General features: G+C 36.4%; 1 protein-coding gene across 1 annotated transcript; it reads right to left on the bottom strand.

Moving 5' to 3' along the window:
• Positions 1-1,363: 1,363 nt before the first annotated feature.
• LOC121746801 (proteasome activator subunit 4-like) lies at positions 1,364-21,216 on the bottom strand. The gene is made up of 36 exons (XM_042140731.1): positions 21,198-21,216; positions 20,896-21,105; positions 19,801-19,903; positions 19,607-19,719; positions 18,089-18,211; positions 17,405-17,506; positions 17,144-17,309; positions 16,359-16,475; positions 16,202-16,269; positions 15,975-16,076; positions 15,691-15,907; positions 15,377-15,598; positions 15,171-15,298; positions 14,915-15,032; positions 14,592-14,810; positions 14,359-14,514; positions 13,730-13,806; positions 13,385-13,593; positions 12,074-12,290; positions 11,919-11,998; positions 11,724-11,841; positions 11,471-11,641; positions 11,141-11,309; positions 11,010-11,053; positions 10,870-10,912; positions 10,617-10,759; positions 10,432-10,526; positions 9,403-10,286; positions 7,306-7,584; positions 7,103-7,198; positions 5,146-5,324; positions 4,707-4,788; positions 4,468-4,592; positions 3,156-3,248; positions 1,639-1,792; positions 1,364-1,559 (listed from the first exon to the last, which is right to left on the bottom strand). Exons 2-36 carry the CDS (start codon positions 21,054-21,056, stop codon positions 1,518-1,520), a joined length of 5,415 nt encoding a protein of 1,804 aa, XP_041996665.1. The 5' UTR covers positions 21,057-21,105; positions 21,198-21,216; the 3' UTR covers positions 1,364-1,517.
• Between the last annotated feature and the right edge of the window lie 706 nt (positions 21,217-21,922).

Below are 21,922 nucleotides of genomic sequence, written 5' to 3'. Positions count from 1 at the left end.
GGGACTAGATCAAAAGGGCGGTGGGTACTTTGACTGCCTTGTATCAGGTGAAGAGAGGGAGGTGGTAGGCTTAGTAGGGCTCGAACCTACAATATCACCGTTATGAGCGGTACGTTTCAACCAATTAAACTATAAGCCCTTACGGATCTCTACATGCAATTCGCTCACTTAGGGAAGAGCGGATGGAAAGAGGATGCCTTTGCTTTATCTGCTTCTTTCTCTTCTCAGGAATGAATTGATTTGTTTTTCAACCCTCAAAATGGGCACAAATCCGTTAATGTGGAAAGACAAATAACCTCTAGGGCCATTTTATTTTGCTATCGCTGTTTTGAAATCGAGCAACCTATCAAGTTGGAGAAAAATATATCAGTGAGGACCTACATAATGAAATTTGTCAATTAGAAACCATTTTCCATGCAAGTGTAGTATCAAAGGAGATTTTGTAATAACTAGTTGGTCTTCTGTATCATTGTATTCCTTCGTCCCAACGTGTCACATTTGTGTGATAGCACGATATTTTAGGAGATACTATTGTTTTTATGTATTAAGTGTAGAGAAAAAATATTTTTTATATATTACTATGAGATAGTGAAATACAGTAATTTTTTCAGAAAAAAAGAAGGGACAACTTATTCACTAGTATGAATTTGAATTAAAACACATTCCTTATGAGTTATGTCCCATAAAAATAGACACTTTGGGACGAGAATTTTAATATACAATTAGTAAAATGTTGAAAAAATAGAAAGAAAAAGTAATTAAAATATTGTTAGTAAAGAACGGGTCTTATCTCATTATAAAGAAAAGGTTACCAAAGATAGAAGTGGATTTTAGAGTATAATGAGATGTTGTTTTGCTAGAGAGAGAAGTGTCGAGCTCAGTTTGATGCTTGATCAAGCGGCAAATCTAATGGGGAGGGGAGGCAACAACAAATCTAATGGTGTATGCACATTTAGTTTTGTTTTATAAATTAGTTTAATTTAATACATTAAAAAAGATTATTAACATTCTTAATTTTATAAAATTGATAAAAATCAAAGCTCATTTTTTTTTCTCTGTAACTTCAAAGAAATGAATAAAAATAACAAAACTCAAACAAATCGTGCCATAACTTTTACATTTTTTTAAAAATTAAAAATATTAAAATATTTTAAAAGAATCAAATTGAAAAAATAAAATAAATAATGTTGAACGTACATCTAACAAGAATGGTGTTTATATAAGGTACGTAGCATTCCATTATTTCTCCCCAATTCAATATGTCCATAGCTGAATATCTATTGTTTGATTGTTTTTCAACATGCTCATGCTAAAGCTATTCAAGATAAACTAGGAGAAATGAAGGAGTGTGAGAGACTTCTAATACAAGTATCAAAGCAGACAAGATAAATGTATATAACCTGAGAATAGGTAGATTACAAATATAACAAAATTATTATTACGACAGTATGGGGTTTACAATACAAATAATCTCTAGGGCAATTTTATTTGCTATTATAATTGGGAAAGACAATAGATCAAGCAAAGTATGAAGATGAAGAAGATGTATCAGCAAGGACCTGCAAAATTCCATAATTAAATTTGTCAATTAGGATCCGTTTTCCATTCAAGAGTCATCAAAAGGTAGATTTGTTGTACCTCTAGTTGCTCTTCGGTAAATGAATCTTTATGTACATTCCAAGTGTCTGCATGGGTACGTCGGAATTCAGCAACCGCTTTAGTAACGGTGGATTTCAAAGGCGATGGCTCCGACACAAAACGGGCCAGCAGAGTAACATGCTCCGGCAACCAACTGGAACATTTGCATTTCAAGTATAAGCAAAACACCTACTAATTTACATGTATAAAAGGACAGAATAACAACAATCTTAAGTTGATCATGGAAAATTCGTTCATGTGTAGTGCTATTATGTATATAATCCCCTATTAATGTGTTTGTTTCATGATATTGAATCCCACAACTCAATCCAAGATAGATAATCATGTAATATTTAGTCATGGCCAACCCCTCCAACTAAAATAGTCTCGCAACTTAATCCTAGATTGTATCTTGGTACTATTTTATCTAGCAAACCGAACACCACCTAGGTTGCTCATATAATTCAACATGTGTGAATAATTCATGCGATGCTATTCCGGTTTTGATAGTAGTGCACTATTATACTCAGTGTTGTTAGGGGCGCGGGTCGGTCCGGGGCGCTGAGGCTGGACCCCGGGTCGCGGGGCGATGGGGCGCTGGGGGCGAGGGACCCACGAATCGAGGCGCAAAATTATTTATCATTTATATATTAGTAATAATAATGATTAAATATAATTCACTAATATATAAATACTTATACTTACATAACAGGAAGAAAAAAAAATTAAATTTCAATGTTTACATTGGGTAGAAAATAATTATTGAAGGAATTATAGTCTATTTACTTGTTTTGATAATTAAAATGAATTTTATATTTAATTTATTTTGAGGAAAGATGAAAAGTTGGCAGTAATAATAAATTAATATTATAGAAAAGTGAAAAAGTAAAAAGTTGAATGATTAGAGGTAAAAAGAGGCGGTGGTGGGTGCCTAGGTTTTATCAAAAAAAGACTTCAGTATTAAAATACTAATAAAAATAAAAGATTTCAACTTCCTCTCTCTCTTTACAGAGAAACGAATCGCTCCCCTTTGTCGGCCCCCTTTGTCGCTCCACTCGCCACTACCGCCCCAGGTGCGCCCCGATCGCGCCCCACGTATCTCGCTCGGCTCACTCATGTTGGGGCGAAGCCGGCCTCGACCCTGGCTATCCGCGCCCCGGGCGCGCCCCGAGCGCGATTTTAACAACACAGATTATACTCATACGGAAACACAAAAAGAAAGTCATGAGTTCGCATTTCTGTTTGGTTTCAATGGTTTTTGAACTTCTATCTTAAACCAAAACAAAAGTTCAAATCATAAAAAATCTCAAGAGCATCACCATCCCAGAAACAACCAAAACCAGGATTAAATCTAAGCTCCTTGTATTGTTGTTGACTAGAAACGAGGATATACCAAAACATCTAGGTATGGTGGCTATTAATGACCATCATTTACGTTTAAGCCAGAACTATGCAAATTCATTATATACAACTAGTTCCCAAAATAGAATCTTAGGCAGTTCAGATGTCGAACTCACCTGGGAATATCATAGGGAACTGACAGTACACATGCTACCAAAGCAAGTATTGAACCATGTACGGACGCAATGGGCAATGCAGAAACCGTGCCCCTGAAATATCAAATTGATAAGTTACACCAAAAAGTATATTCATACACAGAATGTGTTGATATTGATATAGCAGAAGATACTTATTTCAATATTTGCCTATTTGGAGGGCACCGTCCATAAAGAACTTAAGTAGTACTCCCTCCGTCCCTCACTAAGTGAGGCATTTCTTTTCAGCACGATATTTAAGAAAATGGGGTTTTGTTAGTTAAGTGGAGGGGAATAAAGTAAGAGAGTGGATAAAGTAGAGAAGGAAAAGTAAAAGATAGTGTCAAAAAAGGAAATGACTCAGAGCTTGGAACATCCTAAAAAGGAATATGCATCACTTAACAAGGGACAGGAGTATATCAATAGTCAACTTACCCATAATGGAACAAGGTTGAGGAGGAATACATTTTAAAGTCGATTATCTGAACAAAGTTTCTGTCAAAATGACATACGAGTAAAACTCTCAACCTCAGAATCAGTTGTTAGATATTGAAGCTAACACATTGCTATAATAATCTTTAGATTAGATGGGGGGAGGGAGAGCAGAAGAAGAGGATTAAATGTACTTGAGATTTTTTGTGAATCGACTAATCTTCAGAAAGGCACCATACTTAATGTTCTTGCTAAGTTGACACATTTCTTAGGCGGCATGGGATTTTAGGAGTTCTTGGTTAATGTGTTTAATTGGAGAGAGAAAAGGTGGGTAAAAGTATTAAATGAAGAGAGAAAGAGAGTTGAATATTTTAATTGGAGAGAAAAAAGTGGTTGGGTGTATTAATTGGAGAGAGAAAGTTACGTCATTGTTACCAAAAAGGAAAGTGTCTCATCTTAGCTAGGACGGAGGGAGTACAAGCTAATGACTGGTCACTAGAGGGGGATAGCGATAAACTGAAAGTCTACACGAGGGTTCAGTTCTAAGCAACTGTATAAAGCAGTTTAGAACCTTTGGGCTTAGCAATATAGTCAAGTGGATCTAAAACCTGAAAAGATGCCAGAAAGAATAAAAAAGTACATACAACAATGAAATAGGATAAGAAAAAGCCAGAACAATTGGAAGACTCAGCCTCTCATGTTGCTGTCTATTGCAGGTTATGCGAAAATAATTTCTATAATGAAACTTCATTACGCGTAGCTGAGAAGAAGTTTCTAGACATGTCTCATTACATAGATAACTACTCCATATAATATAATGAGGCAAGCAGAAGATATGTGAAAATCTCAAGCAATAAACTACCTTTGTTTCCTTTTCTTCAGTACAGCATCAGCTTGCTCATAAGCTCTCTTGCGAAAATCTTCAACTAAGTCGACATCCCCTCCCTTCATCAATCCTGCTAAAACAGCAGCAGCATGCTCTCTTACCTGAATAAAAGAATTACGAAGGATCAATTTTTTCAGTAACCATCTCACGGAAGAGGATGCATTTTATATCCTTGGACAGCCAAAAAAGAACTGTATTGATCATTGACTCCTTGCCTCAAGTTGACTGTCTGTTAGGAGCTTTTCCACAGCTTGCCAGATTTGTTGTTTATCCGTGTTTGAGAGAATAAAAGCATGTCTGCAAGAAGATGGAAAAGAACTGAGTCATACTGTTTGATGAAAAAGTTAATACAGCCTCCCAATGATTAACTGCCAATGATATTAAGAATGAGAAAACAAGATAATGATATCCTACATAATTACATAATTCAGAGAGCAATATCAGACAGAACATTCTTTTCTTTAGAGATACTAGGAAAGATAAAATTTTGGCCGCACGGGGACCACCTACTGAAATGCATAAATAAATTAACTAAAAAGGTGAAGAAAATGCCAAACTTCCTTGGGGTGAATTCAAGTAATGTTCATAGATGACGAGAACATAAAATATATAAAGACAATACTACATAATGTACATATCCAACCTATAGCATACCTGTACATGAAACTTCTCAAGAAGGTTAGAGTTGCAGATCTAGTTCTCCAATTTGGATCATTAGCTAAAGAAACAATAATAGGCACAGCTTTCCGTAGATGAGGCTCCCCAAACACCCTCCATTTTAGTAATTCAAAAGCCGCCTTGGCTAGATTTGATAGATCTTTGTTTGATGTTTCCTTCAAGAAAAAAGATCCACGGAGTATAAAGAGCATGAAGCACATGAAATCATAGCCACATTTAATTGAAAGAAAGAACTAGTTTCCATAAGCTTTACTTGATTATAATACTAAATACTAGTACTCTATAATAGTAAAACAGTAATATGTATATAGCAGGTGCTAATTAGTCATAATTAAGTTATTACGTGAGAAAAATATTATACATTTGAAGACGAAAACCCGGCCAGCTCAATTGCTCCCAGTTGAATTAATTCTTTAGATATACAGACTCAAAAAATGCAATAGTCCTAATCAAGTCAACATAATTAAGTTTCGAGAATACTAAACTGGGTTATATTATAAAGTTCTAGTGGTGAAGGCACATAGCTTAGGTTATTCAAAATCAGTTAACTGCCTTGAATTGCAATGTCAAAAGGAAAAACTCTTCATAAGGAACATGCATGTCTCTTCAAGGCTATAAACAACTCTAGAAAAACAAAAGAACTAAGAATTTTCAGGCTGCTTGTATTATTCCATTAGGTTTTTGAGTTTCAGCCGTAAGCCAACAGTGCTGGACCAAGTCAAGGCTAGTTCTTTAACTCGTGAAAAGAGATGCTACAATAATTAATATATGAGCATAACTGAGACAAAAGCAAATGCAAGTGCTTTTTTTTGTTCAATCAATTTAATATCAGGGTATGGGGTAATTCTTTTTTTGTTCTAGGGTGTTTTTTAAATTCCATAAGTGTACTGGGCTTTTTTTAAATTCCGGCTTTGGGAGAGACACATGACCCTCATGCGTCACCCGTTAATGAAACGCATGACCGTGATGCGTTTTAGGGTAAGACGCATGAGCATAATGCGTCTTTCAATTATTTTTTTTTTTAATTAAAAGACGCATGAAGCACATGCGTCTTAGGGTAAAACGCATGACACACATGCGTCTCTATTTTAAACATAAAGTGGCTTGTAGTTTAGTTGTAAGAATGCCATGTTGTGGCTGTGGAGACCTGGGTTCGAATCCCAGCAGCCACACTACAATTTTTTTTAATTAATTACTAGTACAACACAACACTTTTACATTTCGAAAGATTCTATCAACCATATAATTAAATCACAGTACAACACAACACTTTTACATTTCGAAAGAACGATGAAATTTAACAAACGAACAAATCACAGTCTATATGATATAGCAAATAAATTGAATTAGAATTGTACATGAGAATTGAGATTCGTATACTCCTATCAATCAACTTAAAAATAAGAAGCTGAAAATCGATTGCAACGACGTATAGGGTATATGTACTCAATATATAAAATATGTCTGCACTATGAAAATACTATTACTATCAAACTACATTAATAAATATTATTATTATTATAATACTTTCGCAAGTGCAAATACCGTAATTAATTAAAAAAAATTGTAGTGTGGCTGCTGGGATTCGAACCCAGGTCTCCACAGCCACAACATGGCATTCTTACAACTAAACTACAGAGCCACTTTATGTTTAAAATAGAGACGCATGTGTGTCATGCGTTTTACCCTAAGACGCATGTGCGTCATGCGTCTTTTAATTAAAAAAATATTTGGAAGACGCATTACGCTCATGCGTCTTACCCTAAAACGCATCACGGTCATGCGTTTCATTAACGGGTGACGCATGAGGGTCACGCGTCTCTCCCAAAGCCGGAATTTAAAAAAAGCCCAGTACACTTATGGAATTTAAAAAACACCTTAGAACAAAAAAAGAATTACCCCGTCAGGGTATCAATGTGGACCAGAGATTTACCTGTAAAGATATCACTGGATATAGAAGTTCCACTATAACATCCAACAAAGCTGAAGACCTTCCAGACTTCAAGGATGATATCATAAAATGAAACAACTGCACATAGAGAAAGCTCGAATCAATTGCTCACACAACCAACATGGGAAGAAAAGGAAGGATTTACTTTATCCAAGAATCAGACAAGTGTGTAAGCAAAAAGATACCGTTTCCATCCATCTAATATCGTCTTTCGAATCCTCACTTGACAGCCCGTTTTCTGTTATTGGCTTTGTTGGAATTTCTAAACTTTCTGATGCACTAATACTCTGTATCTTAATTACCAATTCCGAAGCTCGTTTCACCAAATATTGATCCCAGCTTCCTGTGGTGCTCATGTCTGAAGTACTGGCTCCCACTTCTTGCAAGTGACCACTGCCACAGGTCGGACAAAGTCGAAGGTTTGAACATAATACAGAAAGTGTAACACCAATTGCTTCCCTCACCTGTTAAATATATAGTCAATTACATGAAGGATACACCCAGAAAACAGTCATGAATTGGTAAAATACAATACAAAGTACAAATTCAAATTACAGGTAAACCCTAAACTTTTTCTACTATGTCTATTTACTTTTCCGCTTATATCTATATTTTACTGTTCTACATAGTATCAGAGCGGATTCGAATCCGTCTCTAGAAAATTAGGGTTTCCACAAAAAAAATGAAATTAGGGTTTCTGCCACTGCCTACTCTTCCGTTCCTACTCTGATCTACTCTACCCGAAATTATGAGTGTTCTGTTCTACTACTCTACCCGAAATTATGGTTCTGCTATACCACTCTTCCCTAAATTACGGCTCTGTTATGCTCTACTCTACTCTGCCTGTTATCCTCTACTCCGCTACTCTGCCCAAACTAGGGTTTCTGACGTTGCTGCACTCTGCGCTATTATTTGCTTGTTGCTTATTTGCCTGATGTTCTACTCCTACTCCGTTGCTCTGCGCTATTATCTGCCTGCGCTCTTGCTTGCTTTTTATCTACCTGTGCTCTGACACTTGTCGGCAGTTATTATTCTACTCCTCTACACCTCTACAGCTACTCTGCTACAACTGTCACTACTACCCTGCATCTACTACTGCTCTACAGTTGCTACTCTGCTACAACTGTCACTGCCCTGCATCTGCTACTTCTGCTACAGTTGCAACAACTGCCATACAGCTGCTACTCCCGCTACTCTGCTACAGCTGATACTAACTACCATGCATCTGGTACTCTGCTACAGTTGTTGGTACTCTGCTACAGCTACTACTGCTCTGCATCTGCTACTTCTGCCCTACAGCTGCTACTCTGCTACAACTACTACTACTCTGCCTTGCAGCTCTACTTATGCAACAACTGCAACTACTACTGCCCTATAGTTTCGGCTACTACTATTGCTGCCGATGTTTGAGGAAAAACATTTTTGAGAACTTTGTACCAAGCTGGACAATATAGATGTTCCAGCTTGGGGGGGAGTGTTAAGAATATTAGTATTCTGTCCCACATCGGTGATGTGATATAGCCTAGCTTAGTGTTTTGTACTATATATATGTGGCTTGTGTTGAGTAATAAAATACACCAAATACACTACTACTTTCTCTACTATGTCTATTTACTTTTCTGCTTATATCTATATTTTACTGTTCTACAGTTCAAACCTTTTTGTCCCCAACCCAGAAAAAGAAATTCTCCCTCCGTCCAAGAAATAGTCTCATTTTGCAATATTGGTATGTCCACGAAAAATAGTCCCATTCCAAAAATTGAACCTTTCTCTCATACTTTACCCACTTTTTCTCCTTCTCTCTCTTAATTTACCAATTTCTCATTAAAACCCGTGCAGTCCAACAATGTGCCTATTTTTCTCGTGAACGGAGGGAGTAGAACAAAAGACCCTGTAGGGAAGGGCGTAGAGAAACAGAAAACAAATGAAGAAGGTAAAACATGTTCTTAACACTAATCTATAATTTGGTCCGGCATCAATGCAGACATTGAAAACTGAGAAAGATTGATTGAAGAAATAAATATTCCACTTGGTATGGAAACTGATCTCAGAAACAACAAAATTCAGAGAGCTGCGGTCTGCTCATAAATCCCAATTGTGTCGAACTTTACTTTTTTGGAATGGAATAGGATCAAGATCAAACCTTATTCCATGGTATTCAAATGAGGTTCACCCTTAGTACTGGCCCACTAATATAAGCCATAATTAAAAATCGGGAGGCAAATAATGCCATATATCATACTCTTTCTCTAAAGCACATGTATGGAAATAAAGTCATTAACCTGCGCAGATGAGAGGCTCATGTTGCTCAATAATTCTTTCAGAAGACCATGATGAAACAACGATTCTGCTTCAGACATTCTTGGAGGAGATACTTCTATAAGGGCAGCTGAAAGAAAAGTATAGCGCTTGGCAACCACAGAAGTAGTCACTGTTTCTGGTAAAGGCTTCATCAAGCAATCAATTATTTTCTCTCTTAGAAAAGGAGCCTTAGTTCCAGATTTCCCCTTCCCAGTGACAGCATAACGTATACTTGCAGCCCATTCCGGAATAGATTCCACTGATGGAGCATAAATAATGTTCTGTAACTGGACAACCAACCAGCTATCCCATGCTTCTGAAATCCCATGGACATCTGAATGCAGCACTCCAGCTAATGCTTCAGCAGCAACACATTGTTTTGACCTCTCCTTAGCAACCACAAACTCCTCTAGTGCATTTCTCAGAGCCAGCAAAACTGGCATACCACATTCTTGAATTAGTCTTTTAAAGATCCTGGCAAAGTTTGAGTAAAAAGTATCACTTCCAAATAAAGATATCCAACTTGGAGTACGAGGCCATGAAGCAGAAAACTCAAAATAGAAACGGGTTATTGATTTGTCTGCAAACGTCTGCATAGAATTTCCATGTCCTCTAGATGCAGTATCTATATCACTGATGATATGAACATGAGACAGACTATTCAAAGTCTCCCTGAAAAAGCTTTCTTCCTGAAAAATACTTGTTAAAGCTTCTCCAATAGATGACTTGGGCTCTTCATATCCGTCATGGAGAGTGTTATCTGCTGACAACTTGTAAGGTGACTCCTTTAAAAGAGTGTTTAGTGCCGAGATTGCTAGAATTCTAGTCTGTGGAAGTTGACTCTTCAGATTCGTCAAAAAATGACCTAGAAAATAAAGTCTTAGCCGAAAAATTTGCAAGTTGCTCTTGTAAACTGGTATTCGCATAACTGACAGAAATTCTACTAACAGTTTGTATTATTAGAAGTAATTACACCTTTTTCAATTAGCGTAACAGGGTTAGTGACGTACCAGCAATTTGACCTATAACCTTTGTGGATACATTTGGATCATTTCTGGATGCTGTAGCCAGCAGCAGCAGAATTCTATTAGCCATTAAATTATACCTAAAAAGAGGCCACATGGGTATCATTAAATTTGATTTAGTAAAGATTGAAGCAATAATAGTCCTACAAGAAGCAATAAATGTCACATACCGCCAATGCAAATTAGTGCTATCAAAACTCATAGAACCAATTACAGCAACCAAATCAGCAAATTCAGTTCCATCAGCATGATTGGCTCCACGAAAAATGCTTCTTGATAATCCAGCAAAATGGATATTATACTTGACAAAAAGCTGTACACATATCATAACAAAAAAACAATTACGGAATATCCAGGTGTTGTGTACCAGAATTTGACAACCCGATGGTAAATGACACGCTGCAACTGTATCATCTAGCTAACCTCAGTAATTGCTTTCTGAGCCTTTTGGGATTCATTATGGGAGCTTCAAAACACATACACGAAAATAGCATATAAGCCACACTTATGGTTTACTCAAAAAACAATCTGGGATAAAAACAATATATAGAAAGCATTGATACCTGTATAAAATTCCAAGAAGGAATGATGACAAAGCCTTCCTGTCCTGGAGTAACGAAAATGTGAAAAGTGTCAAAAGAACTAACAGAACTCTTTTCACAGTATTTTTGAGCAAACAATTTTCTAGTCATACCGTTGTCAAACGCTTAAGAACAGTTTGGGATGTAAGTACAGCACAAGAACCCAAGACTGCATTTTCAGGCAAGCTGGAGTTCTTAAGATTTTCAGAAAGAGACACCACACACTTTGAAATTGTTGATGGCCATCTTTTCATCAACTTCAGGATACATTTCGCAGCAAGCCTGGGAACAAACACACATATATACTCAAAAATTGCCACAAGAAGGGGAGAACAATGTATTATCTATCCATGCACAAGTAGACATAGTATTCTCAAGCCAGGCAACATTGACAATAGCATTATAATAAGATTAAAGGAAATGAAAAGAGTTGCAGAACTCACCTTCGCACAGTTTCATAACTATGTAAACAGAGTTCAAGTAGGTCGTCCATTAGAACTGTAACATGTTCTGATGGAAACATGTTCTTGCTGGTACGGAACAAATGATATGATGACTGTGATGATCTCCAAGTATTATGCATATAAGCTTTGTCTATTAGGGCCCACCTAGGCCTACAACAGAAACCATTCAGCTATTAGGCCTATGATATTTCCGTAAAAACATCGAAGTACATAAATCATGGTATAAGCCCACCTTCGTTTTCCTTTTGAATGTGATGACGTGATAAAATTAATAGGAGGCTCTACTACAGCAGTAGATTCTAGTTTCCAGGCCTGCCTGTGATTAGACCACTCTTCATATTCAGCACTTCCTGTAGGATCATAGAGAAGAATGATTACAAAATCAACCACCAACTTAAGTATACAAGTCCTTACAGGGTATTCTCACCATGATTTCCTAATGTATCCATTATACTAATGAGAAGTAGCAATAAAATGCTATCATCGGACTTCTCCTTCAACAAATATCTGTAAAAACATGGTAGTGTGAGTTTAAAGGGACATGAATGTTAAGACATTAAGAGTAGAGGAAAAGATATTTACTTGCAGGTTTCATGGATGACGTTAGCAGCCTTTTGCCGTAACTCTGTGCTGCCAACACATGAGCCTGTTGCCCCAGCAATCAGAAAAGGAGAAGCTCCTGCCTCTTTAACCATCCCATTCTCAGAGGACGGCCTGAAATCAGGTAAACATGATAAAACACCTTGTAATGAAGAGTCAACCCGTAGAAGAGTCATTTTAAAGTGATCTTTCTCGTCTCCTGGGCATTAAAAAGTACAAATAAGTCCGTCAGTATAAAGTAAGCAATCTAAAAACAGAACAAAGAAAAGCCCCCATACAAGATATCTGTTTTTAATATTATATAATAGAGATCTGAACAATTGCAAACTTTTCTTAAATTGCTAACTTGCTAACACATCAATGCAGTATCTAAAAAATTTCAACACAAATTTAGTTGATATACTTGTGTCTTTGTGTTGACATCAATTTTTAAAAGTCAAACACAAATGCATAAGCATGTCAACTAAATTTGTGTTGACATACCAATGTCATCGTGTTGACATTTTTTAGATACTACGTTGATGAGTTAGAAAGATAGCAATTTAAGAAAAGTTGGTATTATAACGCACCCCTGTCATAACATATATATATATATATATATATATATATAGGAAAATGATCAATACAAAACTTGATCTCAATACAAAATCCAGACCAAATCCTGACCATGAGATTTGACAATCCAATGGTCAATAATTAAACAAAAACACGGAGGGTCATTGTAAAGCAGTTTTAGGTCATATTATAAACTTTGGGTTTGAGGTCATGTTAAGATCATTTTATGTCATCCTTACTATAATGACGTAAAAATAAGCTTACAATGACTTAAAAATGACTTTTGTACACTTAGTTCTGCATTTTTGTATTAAGAATGATTTTGCATAGATCAAAACCCTATATATATATATATGTGTGTGTGTGTATATATATATATATAGGAGATGGATCATGACAAAACTTATCTTAAAGTCAGGACACAACACTATATCAGTTCGCAAATAGACTCAATATCAATACATGATATGTTTTGTGATGCCAACTATATTAATGTATGAGATATGATTTTCAGTTCTCAAAGTTCTCATTTTCAAAAGGTTCTCCATGGAACCACTCCCTAATAGGTCCTACTAAAATGTAAACAACTCCCTCCGTCCCATAAAAATATGGGCACTTTCCATTTTTGCTTGTCCCATAAAAATATGAGCATTTTCATTTATGTAAAGTTGTTGCCAACTCATTACTCGTACACATAAATTTATTTACAACTTATAAGAGAACTGGATTCATGCATACCTGGGTCGGAATGGATTTTAGATCGGCATATTGTCAGTAGGTCATCTAGAGCGGATTCAAAGTGCAGCTTTAGAAGCTCATTTGCAAAACTTATTTCATCCTCAATGGGGACATGCCACTTTGGCCCCATTATTGGCTTATCTAGTGAAAAATCTTTCATGTCAACCCACTCCTCTAGTGAAGCAGCAGAAGGATGATGCATAATACACCTGAGAAGACATGATATGTAGTCACATCAAAGGAGAGGAAGAGTAAATACATGTAGACATACATATATACGTGCACAAACTGCATAAGGACTGTGAGCTACTTGTTAAGTAAATTATGTGAAAGAGTTAGACATACTTGTACTGATCAATAGGATAATAGTGAACAAGGCTTCCTAAAAGAGAGCGAAGGGCATGGTCACCAGCTCCATTAACCTACAAAATAAGTCTCTCCAATTAAATATTGAGAGGATAACTCCTCTAGATTGGAATTAGAGTCATTAGATATAAAAATGTACGTATAAATTTGTGGATCAGAGATCTCAATACAGGCCCAATACATAACATCTCACCGCATCAATATATCTAATTAAAAATATACTTCCTGCATCATTTCTAATGAAGATCAACAAATCTGAGCATTTGAAGACATATATAACACCCACCCAAACATTGTAACATATTTTAATAAATGGGACTTGTCAAGGAAGACAGTGCTGATGAGGATAACAACGGAGGACCATCTACAATCTATTTTGACAAATGGGACTTGTCGAGGATAATTGACAAAGCTTTTTGAAGACCTACTAAGCCTAATTTAGTATCTCGTTTTTCTCTAATCCTGAACTCAATGGTTATGTCATTTAATATGTTCATTTCTCGCTTGAAAATATTGGTTTATTATGGGACAGCACACTTGTGTTGTGGTGTGGCACAACCAAATATTTGGATAAGCATGCAATCCAGTAAACTGAAGCTAAAACAAACCTTCCAAGATGTCGAATCAAATGCAGAACTAAGAACTTCTTTGAATTGCTCTCTGTAAGATAAAAGTGCTGGACCTCCATAACTGATTGCCACTGAGAGTACTTTTAACTGATACTCAATAGCAGTTTCAAGAGCTGGCGATAGAATTGATTTTTCCTAGAAATAATACAATCCCGTGAATAAAGAATTACAGCAGAACTTAAACCCATCAATGACATTTATAGAATAACAACCTTTCTTGAGGACGACGCATTAGAAGTTGTTCTCTTTCTGTAACCTGTTTTGGGTGTCGCTTCCAAAGAAGTGGTAACTGACTCCAAAATTGGTTTGATTAGTTGAACGATTGCATCTTGTGGATTAGAATGAACACATGCACGGCAAAGTAGTCCGATTTCTGCTATTGCTCCAGGAAGAATACTTGTCGTGACAAACTTGGAAATTTTCTTGAGAGCCTATTGAGATTAATACAAGTTCAGAGCATCTTTTGATAAGGTGAGACCAAGAAAATCTAAATAGACTGAAACTAAATATATAGGTTCATGTATAGCCCAAGTACCTGCTTGTACAGAGAAGCCGAGAGCCTCCCGAGCAATATTTCTAGCATACAAAAGTAGTATGGCCCCTCCTCCACCAGGAAAGTCCCTGAAGTTGATGGTGTGTGAGTGCCTTCATTCCTGCAGCACCACTGACTACTTATTCCCAAGGTTCACTGATAGAGAGAAACCACCAAACAATGCTAACAAATAATGAAAATGAACTATTTTTACTTTGTTTATAAGAGAAAGAAGGTATAATATATAATATCATCTTACAGTACACTACTAGGTTCCAAGTGTTGGAGAAGAGAAAATAGCCGGCACAAGAACTCATCAAGCCACTCTGAGAAGCAAAATGATGGGAGCAGTGACCCTTCAGTTATATCATCATCCACTGTCGACATCTGCAAATGAAAGATTACAAGATAAATACTAAAGTATTACACATAGTTAAACTATAAGGCTTGAGTAAAGAGCCTCACATTAGAGAATATAGAACCAAGCAGTTGCATAGTGGCCAAGGTTTTGGGAGGATCATTGGCATCCATGCCAAGCAGAGCATTCGATAAAGATATCATCAGTAGATCAGCAAATGAATCAGATCCATGGTCCATAGGAAAGGCTGTTAAAGAGGTAAGGAACAGTGGTCTTCCGGCGAATGCTACAGATGTCACAGCACTCTTCAACTGGTGTGTTGCTGTCATCTGATAGACACACATCAAGTAAATTACAAAAAGAAGGTAGTCATGAGTAGTAAAGCAGGAAATTCTCATAGACTTCCTCATGTAGGACTTACTGTCTCCAAAGCCATGTGGAACCTAGACGCTAGAAAAGGTAAAACCAAAGATGGCTCAACATATGACAAGATAGATGTTGCAGTTGCTACTGTTTCAGATAGGTGCTCATTTTTGCTATATTGGCCACGATCAATTAACTTCAGTATGGTATTCACAAAATCAACCCTTTCAGACTTCGTCAGGAATAGTCCAGATTGTTTGCTGCTATCTTTAATCCTGGAATAGTACTCTTTCAGAAATTTTGTCATCATAGTTCAGATTAGTCGTTCTGAAGATTCCTTACAGTTGCTCATGTTGCAAGCGCTTCTGGAAGGTATTCACCAAGTGGAACAAAAGGCGCTCCAATGAGTAAGTCCACCGCCCACCATTTGAAGGATGGTAATATCTGAAAAAATAACAAAATATATGGTTAATAAAAATAGAATGAAGGATATGGTCAGACAAATAATAATAATAATAATAATAATAATAATAATAATAATAATAATAATAATAATAATAGATACAAACTGCTCTAAGAGATTGGCCAATTTCGCAAAGTGCCATTGGGCTGAGCCACCAGGTTTCAATAGATACACCTGCATTGGATCAAGATAAGTCAAACCGTGATATTGCATGTGACTTTGGCCTGCTGTTTCAACTGCTAGGAAGATCACAGAAAACTTACCATAGATTTAGCAATGGCCTTTGATTGTGACACAGACCGGTTTGAAAACAAAAATCTCGTGTTTCCAGGAACATCTATAGAAAATGGATAAGATCCAGTACCATTAGCCACAGGAACCTGCACAAACAAACATCACATATACACTTCACACACAGTGAAAGTTCCTTTAATGCAAAAGCTCTCTTTGCATGCTTGACTTGTTGTTCCATAAGTAGATGGCCACAGGAACCATGAATAAGGACTAACATTCATGGAGTATGCAGACCATGAGGCATTACCAGTCACACGAAGGATAATGTGAGTCAAATAACTCCATGGAAGCAGATGGCATCATATGTAAAGTTTGTAAATTAATAATTACAAATATACTGAAATCTGCTACCACCTGCTTACGACGCTATTCAAGTTCAATTTGCATTGTTTAATCCGTCCCATTACTGGGTCATATTCCTTTTCGGGCCATCCCATTACAGTTGGGTCATTTCCTTTTTCGGGCAAAATAAAATACACTAAATCCCTCTTTACTTTATTATCTCACAAGTCTCCTATTTTATATTCTCTAGTACTTTATTCTCACTCCAGTTAACTCATTAAATATTTATTTCTTAATCTCCGTGCTCAAAAGAATTGCTCCAACACTAATGGGACGGAGGGAGTACACAGAAACTTCTACAACATCCTCAATAAATGGGTACAACAGATTCTCAGCATGGAATGATAGAAACCTTGAACGTCATATTTTACAATGTAATTAATAGCTAGAACACGTAAAGAAGCAGAGTTACCTCAAACATGTTCAAGTAAATATTAAACAGATCTGGGAGAAAACTTTCCCAGTCAATGAACTTATAGTTCTTTATAACTCGAGCAGTGAGAGAGGCCCATTGGCTGTTCCAAAATTGACAATTTGGTATTGAACCCCAATGATCTAAACAATTTTTAACCCATTCACTGCAACAAAGATGAAAGATATCAAATGTACCATCAAAATGAAACCCCATTCATCATATAAAGAAATTATAGAAAAGAAGACTGGCACTCCTTACTCTTGAAAGAAATCCATATTTTCGATGTTAGTAGGGAGAAAAAGTCGGACAAACCCAGCACCCTCAAAAGAAGCATTATGCCATGGGTTCTCCATCAGAGATCTGAAATTGATTTCAACAAGAACGTTGTATATTAAATCAAAATTTGATGTAACAGCCATAAAATGAAGTGAAATAATATTTAAAATTAGCAAAGACTGGAACGAAGATATGTTCCCGTGACTCATGAGGAAATCCTATTGATGTATGCTTTTTGAGAAGGTTGGCTGATTCAGATCATTCAGTAAATCAAAGTGATTGCAATATCCATTTTAAAACACATAATAAGAATTTGGATGTATATGTTGTTATTGCAGTGCAGTTGATAACTATAGTAAAAAATATAAGAGTACAAAGTTGATGGAAGAAAAGCTTCATAAAAGGGCCAAAACAGTTTTTTCCCAACATCCACGAGTTAAGTCGCTTAAAATGCTATCGTTGACGGGAGTCACAGGACATAGAAAGTACTTGACTGTTACCAAATGCAACCATCAAACCTAAACTCAATTTGAAGAAAGAAAACGGAAAAAATAATTAATAGTTAAAATATGTGAAGTTTCCTCCAATATTTTATACGCCTAGCTGACTAGTACGGTATTTTAGAAAAGTATCCAAAGCTAGAATTTTAGTAAATAAGAAAGACACCTGAATTCGGACCATATCTGAAAAGCAGAACCTGCAGGGAAAAATCTTCGGCAAGATCGAACAAGGGAAGTAACTGTTTCAAAATGTCGTTGTCTGACTCGCCATCCTTCAGGGCCAGTGTTCCTGGATCAGGAATTAACATCTAGTGATATGAATATAGAGGAGAAGAACAAGAACTGATACCCAAAGCCACTAGATTATACAACAACTATGGTATATATAACCAGTGTTGTTAGGGTCGCGGGGCGCTCCGGGGCGATGAGGGGGGACCCCGGGTCGCGGGGCCATGGGGCGACGGGGCGAGAGACCCACGAATCGGGGCTCCAGAATAGCCGAATGATGATTATATTGGTGTCTATTTTATAAGTTTGTTGCTTGAATGTTTATCACATCAAATAAATCTACATACATCATTACTCCATATTAAAAAAGAATATTAGACGAAAAATATAAATTTTTAAACAACATTAACATAACTAAATAACTGAATTTTATTATAAAAAATTATCAAAATTCCAAAAAAAGTTGCAAAACATAAAATAATTAATTAAATAATATGTGTAGGATTTTATAATCTTATCATTCATGGATTTAAATTTTTTTATTTTTTGTTTGATGTAATAGATCAGGGCAATTTTTATAAAGAGGCTACAATTTGGGTGTCAAGTTATATCTATGATGAGCCTCAAATTAACTAGAGTATTAAAATATTTAGTTATTAATTTGATCATTTCATTTTAATAGAATTAAAAAATTGAAGTGGAGGAGGTAACCTATGCATCGGTGCATGTGTGTATATATCTAGATAATAATGATTGACAATAGCTCACTACTATTCAACTAAGTGGGTGAATTTATTTTATGTTAAGGCCACGTGCGATAGCTCACTTCCCAAAGCATACCTACCCCTCTTCTCCCCTCCCATTAACACAAATTCTGCAATTCCCAATTTAAACCTAAAAATGGAGCACTCATTTTACCGACGACCACCACGAATCGGGGCGACTCAGACGACCCAGGCGCTCCACGGCGACCCAGGCGCGCCCCACCGTCGCTCCATGGATCTCGCACCGCCCCGCCGCATCGGAGCGATGTCGGTCTCGACCCTTGCGACCCGCGACCCAGGCGCGCTCGGGGCGCAATTTTAACAACACTGTATATAACACACAGCTTCGCACACCACACCATATAAATGCATAAAGAACCGCCGGTTGCTGCAACTCGGTGGTCTTTATTCAACTGCATTCTGCAGAAGGTTTGTCAAAGGGTGCTATAGAACCCAGAACCCTGGGGAATGTTAATGGCCATTACTAACACCATGGCTAGGTCCACACAGAAACAACATAATCTTGGAAAGCCCAAACAAAATGCTAAGCTTACGCAAGGAAACCCCTAGATCACTTTGTAACATATACTTTAAAGTTTAACCCATTGAAAATCAGGTTCAGGAATTATTTAGAAGAAAAGGCACAAAAAAAATATTGAAGAAACAAGAAAAGTCAGGGTTATGGACCTTACCTTGTAAAGTGTGTGTGAATCAAAATATCATATAGAGGCTTCCACTGGACTTTTAAGGATAACTTTTTCCTGTACTTGTTCAGCAATTTCACTAGAATGTTTCCCCATCTAACCTAATTTCAACATGTACTAGAAGAACTCAGAGCATATAAACAAGGCAACTTCATTAGGAACAATATAAACCAAATATGTACCTGTGCATATAGCTTGTTTTCTGATATTTGAAACAGTTGCAATCCAACTTCAACAATGGAAGAAACATCTTCGACCATTAAATCACTTTTAGCCTTCACAAAACTGCACGACAAAAGATAAAGAATAAACCTTAATTACTTACAAACCCACACAAACTACATGTCAGTAATACAAACTACTACATCCGTCCCAAGGTAGATTTTGCAGCAGCTCCAAGTTGAAATGTACACTCAATTAAAATGGCTTTTATTAGTTTCGATTAGAAAGTTTTAGAATGGATAAAATTAAATATACAGACACATAGTTTGTATAGATACATATACAATCACAGTATATATAAATTATAACGAATATTACAATCTGGAGTAGGTAGAGAAAAGATAAGTGAGAGCACAACTGGATTAAGTGTCTTGGAAAAAACCAAGTGGATCTAGGAATTTACCTTTGGTTATTGACTACTCCATTTTCCTTGAGTCTATAGTCTATACTCGAGAGGATGAAATGAAAATATGTAAATTATTTGAGTAAAAGTGAAAAACAACCTTGGCTCTAGACATAATACACCTAAACGTTTCCTAAAATGGAAACAACATCATCTCTACTTTTTATCTCTATTACTTTATTCCCTCTTCATCAACTTATAAAACAACATTACATAAAATATCGTGCCGATTTTATGCCGAAAACCAAATGTTTCATTTCTAAATTCTAGATATACATGGGTTAACCTCACGCAATTATTTTCCAAAATGCAAAGACTAACACTAAATGGATTACAAACTTCATTTGCTGGCCATTTTGTTCATCTGAAATGGATGATATCACACTGGCAAAAAACAGATACATTCCTCGAAATTAGTTCTTGGTAATCGTACAGCAATTCGGAAATCAGAAGTGGAATTGAGTGAATAAAATTGATTTAAGTAACTCCACGAACACTAAATCAAAACAAAAGATAAGAGTCGGTCCTTCAAAAATTAAGAGGGGGAAAACACTAGTTTACGGAACTTGAAGCTCAAACATAAACAATTGGAACTGCAAAATGAATTGAGAATTAAACAAAATTAAGAGAATTAAAAGTGGTAAGACTTAACAGGTCAATGATGGAGACCCATTTAAGAGTAGAGTAAACCGATTCGGAATCGTCGGGATTGTAAGACTCCTTAACGGACTTGACGACTACGGCGAATGCCTCCTTCTCGCGCTTCGTATCCTCCGCGACGGAGGGCGGAAGCCATGCGTTGTAGAGATGCATAGTGTTGCAGAATCGGATTGCAGAAAGAGGTTAAATCCGTCGCCTGTAGCTGTGTGTATGAAAAGGAAAATGAAATTAGGAGAGAGATTTTGGGGTAATAACGATATTATATATATAAATGAGTCTTTGTTTAGTGTTTACTTTCTTTTTGGCCAAGAAATATAGAGAGAAATTCCGACTTGCTACCGGAAGTGACGACGGCTACGAATTCCACTGCAAAAATTAAAATACACGTGTATTCAAAAATTTCCTAAATACATTTTTTTATTATTTTCTTTATTCTATATTTTCTACTTTATAATACCACACACCATTCTTTTCATATAAAAGGCCAAATGTGGTCCTAAACATATACATATTTTATGAATTTAGTCCAGAACATTATCTTTTGAATTATTTCATCCCTCACAAATGAAACTATTTACGAATTTTGACTGGATTAAGTGTTTATATTAGAATTTTTATATTTTTTCAAAAAATATTCTAATTTAATTCGAACAAACAAATTAAAAAGAAAAGCTTGTCTTTTATAACCCTAGTTCTAATTTTACAATTTTTTTTTCACATTCATCTTCTTCCTCGGTCCAGGTCCAGGTAGAGGAGAGAAACCTTAGTTCTTGCAAGAACCACATGTCTCTGCAGTAACCCAACGTCGTCAACTATGAACCGTTGGAACTACAGCAGAGGGACCGGTGAACGTGGCAGCTGACATGACCTCCAATTCCTGTACGAATTTTGGCATTGCAAAAACTGGGCTTCACTCCAAATCGTCAACACCCATGGGAAACCTACAATGGAAAGCTATACTTTGTTTGTGAGAGAAAAGATTGCCGTTTTTTCAAGTGGTGTGAGCCAATTAACGAAGA

This window comes from Salvia splendens, chromosome 9, assembly GCF_004379255.2.
Source record: "Salvia splendens isolate huo1 chromosome 9, SspV2, whole genome shotgun sequence".
Lineage (NCBI taxonomy): Eukaryota > Viridiplantae > Streptophyta > Magnoliopsida > Lamiales > Lamiaceae > Salvia > Salvia splendens.
This window is presented reverse-complemented; position numbering and strand designations above follow the sequence as displayed.

Excerpts from the sequence above, each read along its gene's own strand:
- LOC121746801 (XM_042140731.1), bottom strand. The coding sequence starts at position 21,056 with ATGCATCTCTACAACGCATGGCTTCCGCCCTCCGTCGCGGAGGATACG. Across the intron at positions 17,507-18,088 it reads CAGATATGGTCCGAATTCAG|ATCTCTGATGGAGAACCCAT; the intron begins GTGTCTTTCTTA and ends AATCAATTTCAG. Across the intron at positions 7,199-7,305 it reads ATATTAGATGGATGGAAACG|TTGTTTCATTTTATGATATC; the intron begins GTATCTTTTTGC and ends CTCTATGTGCAG.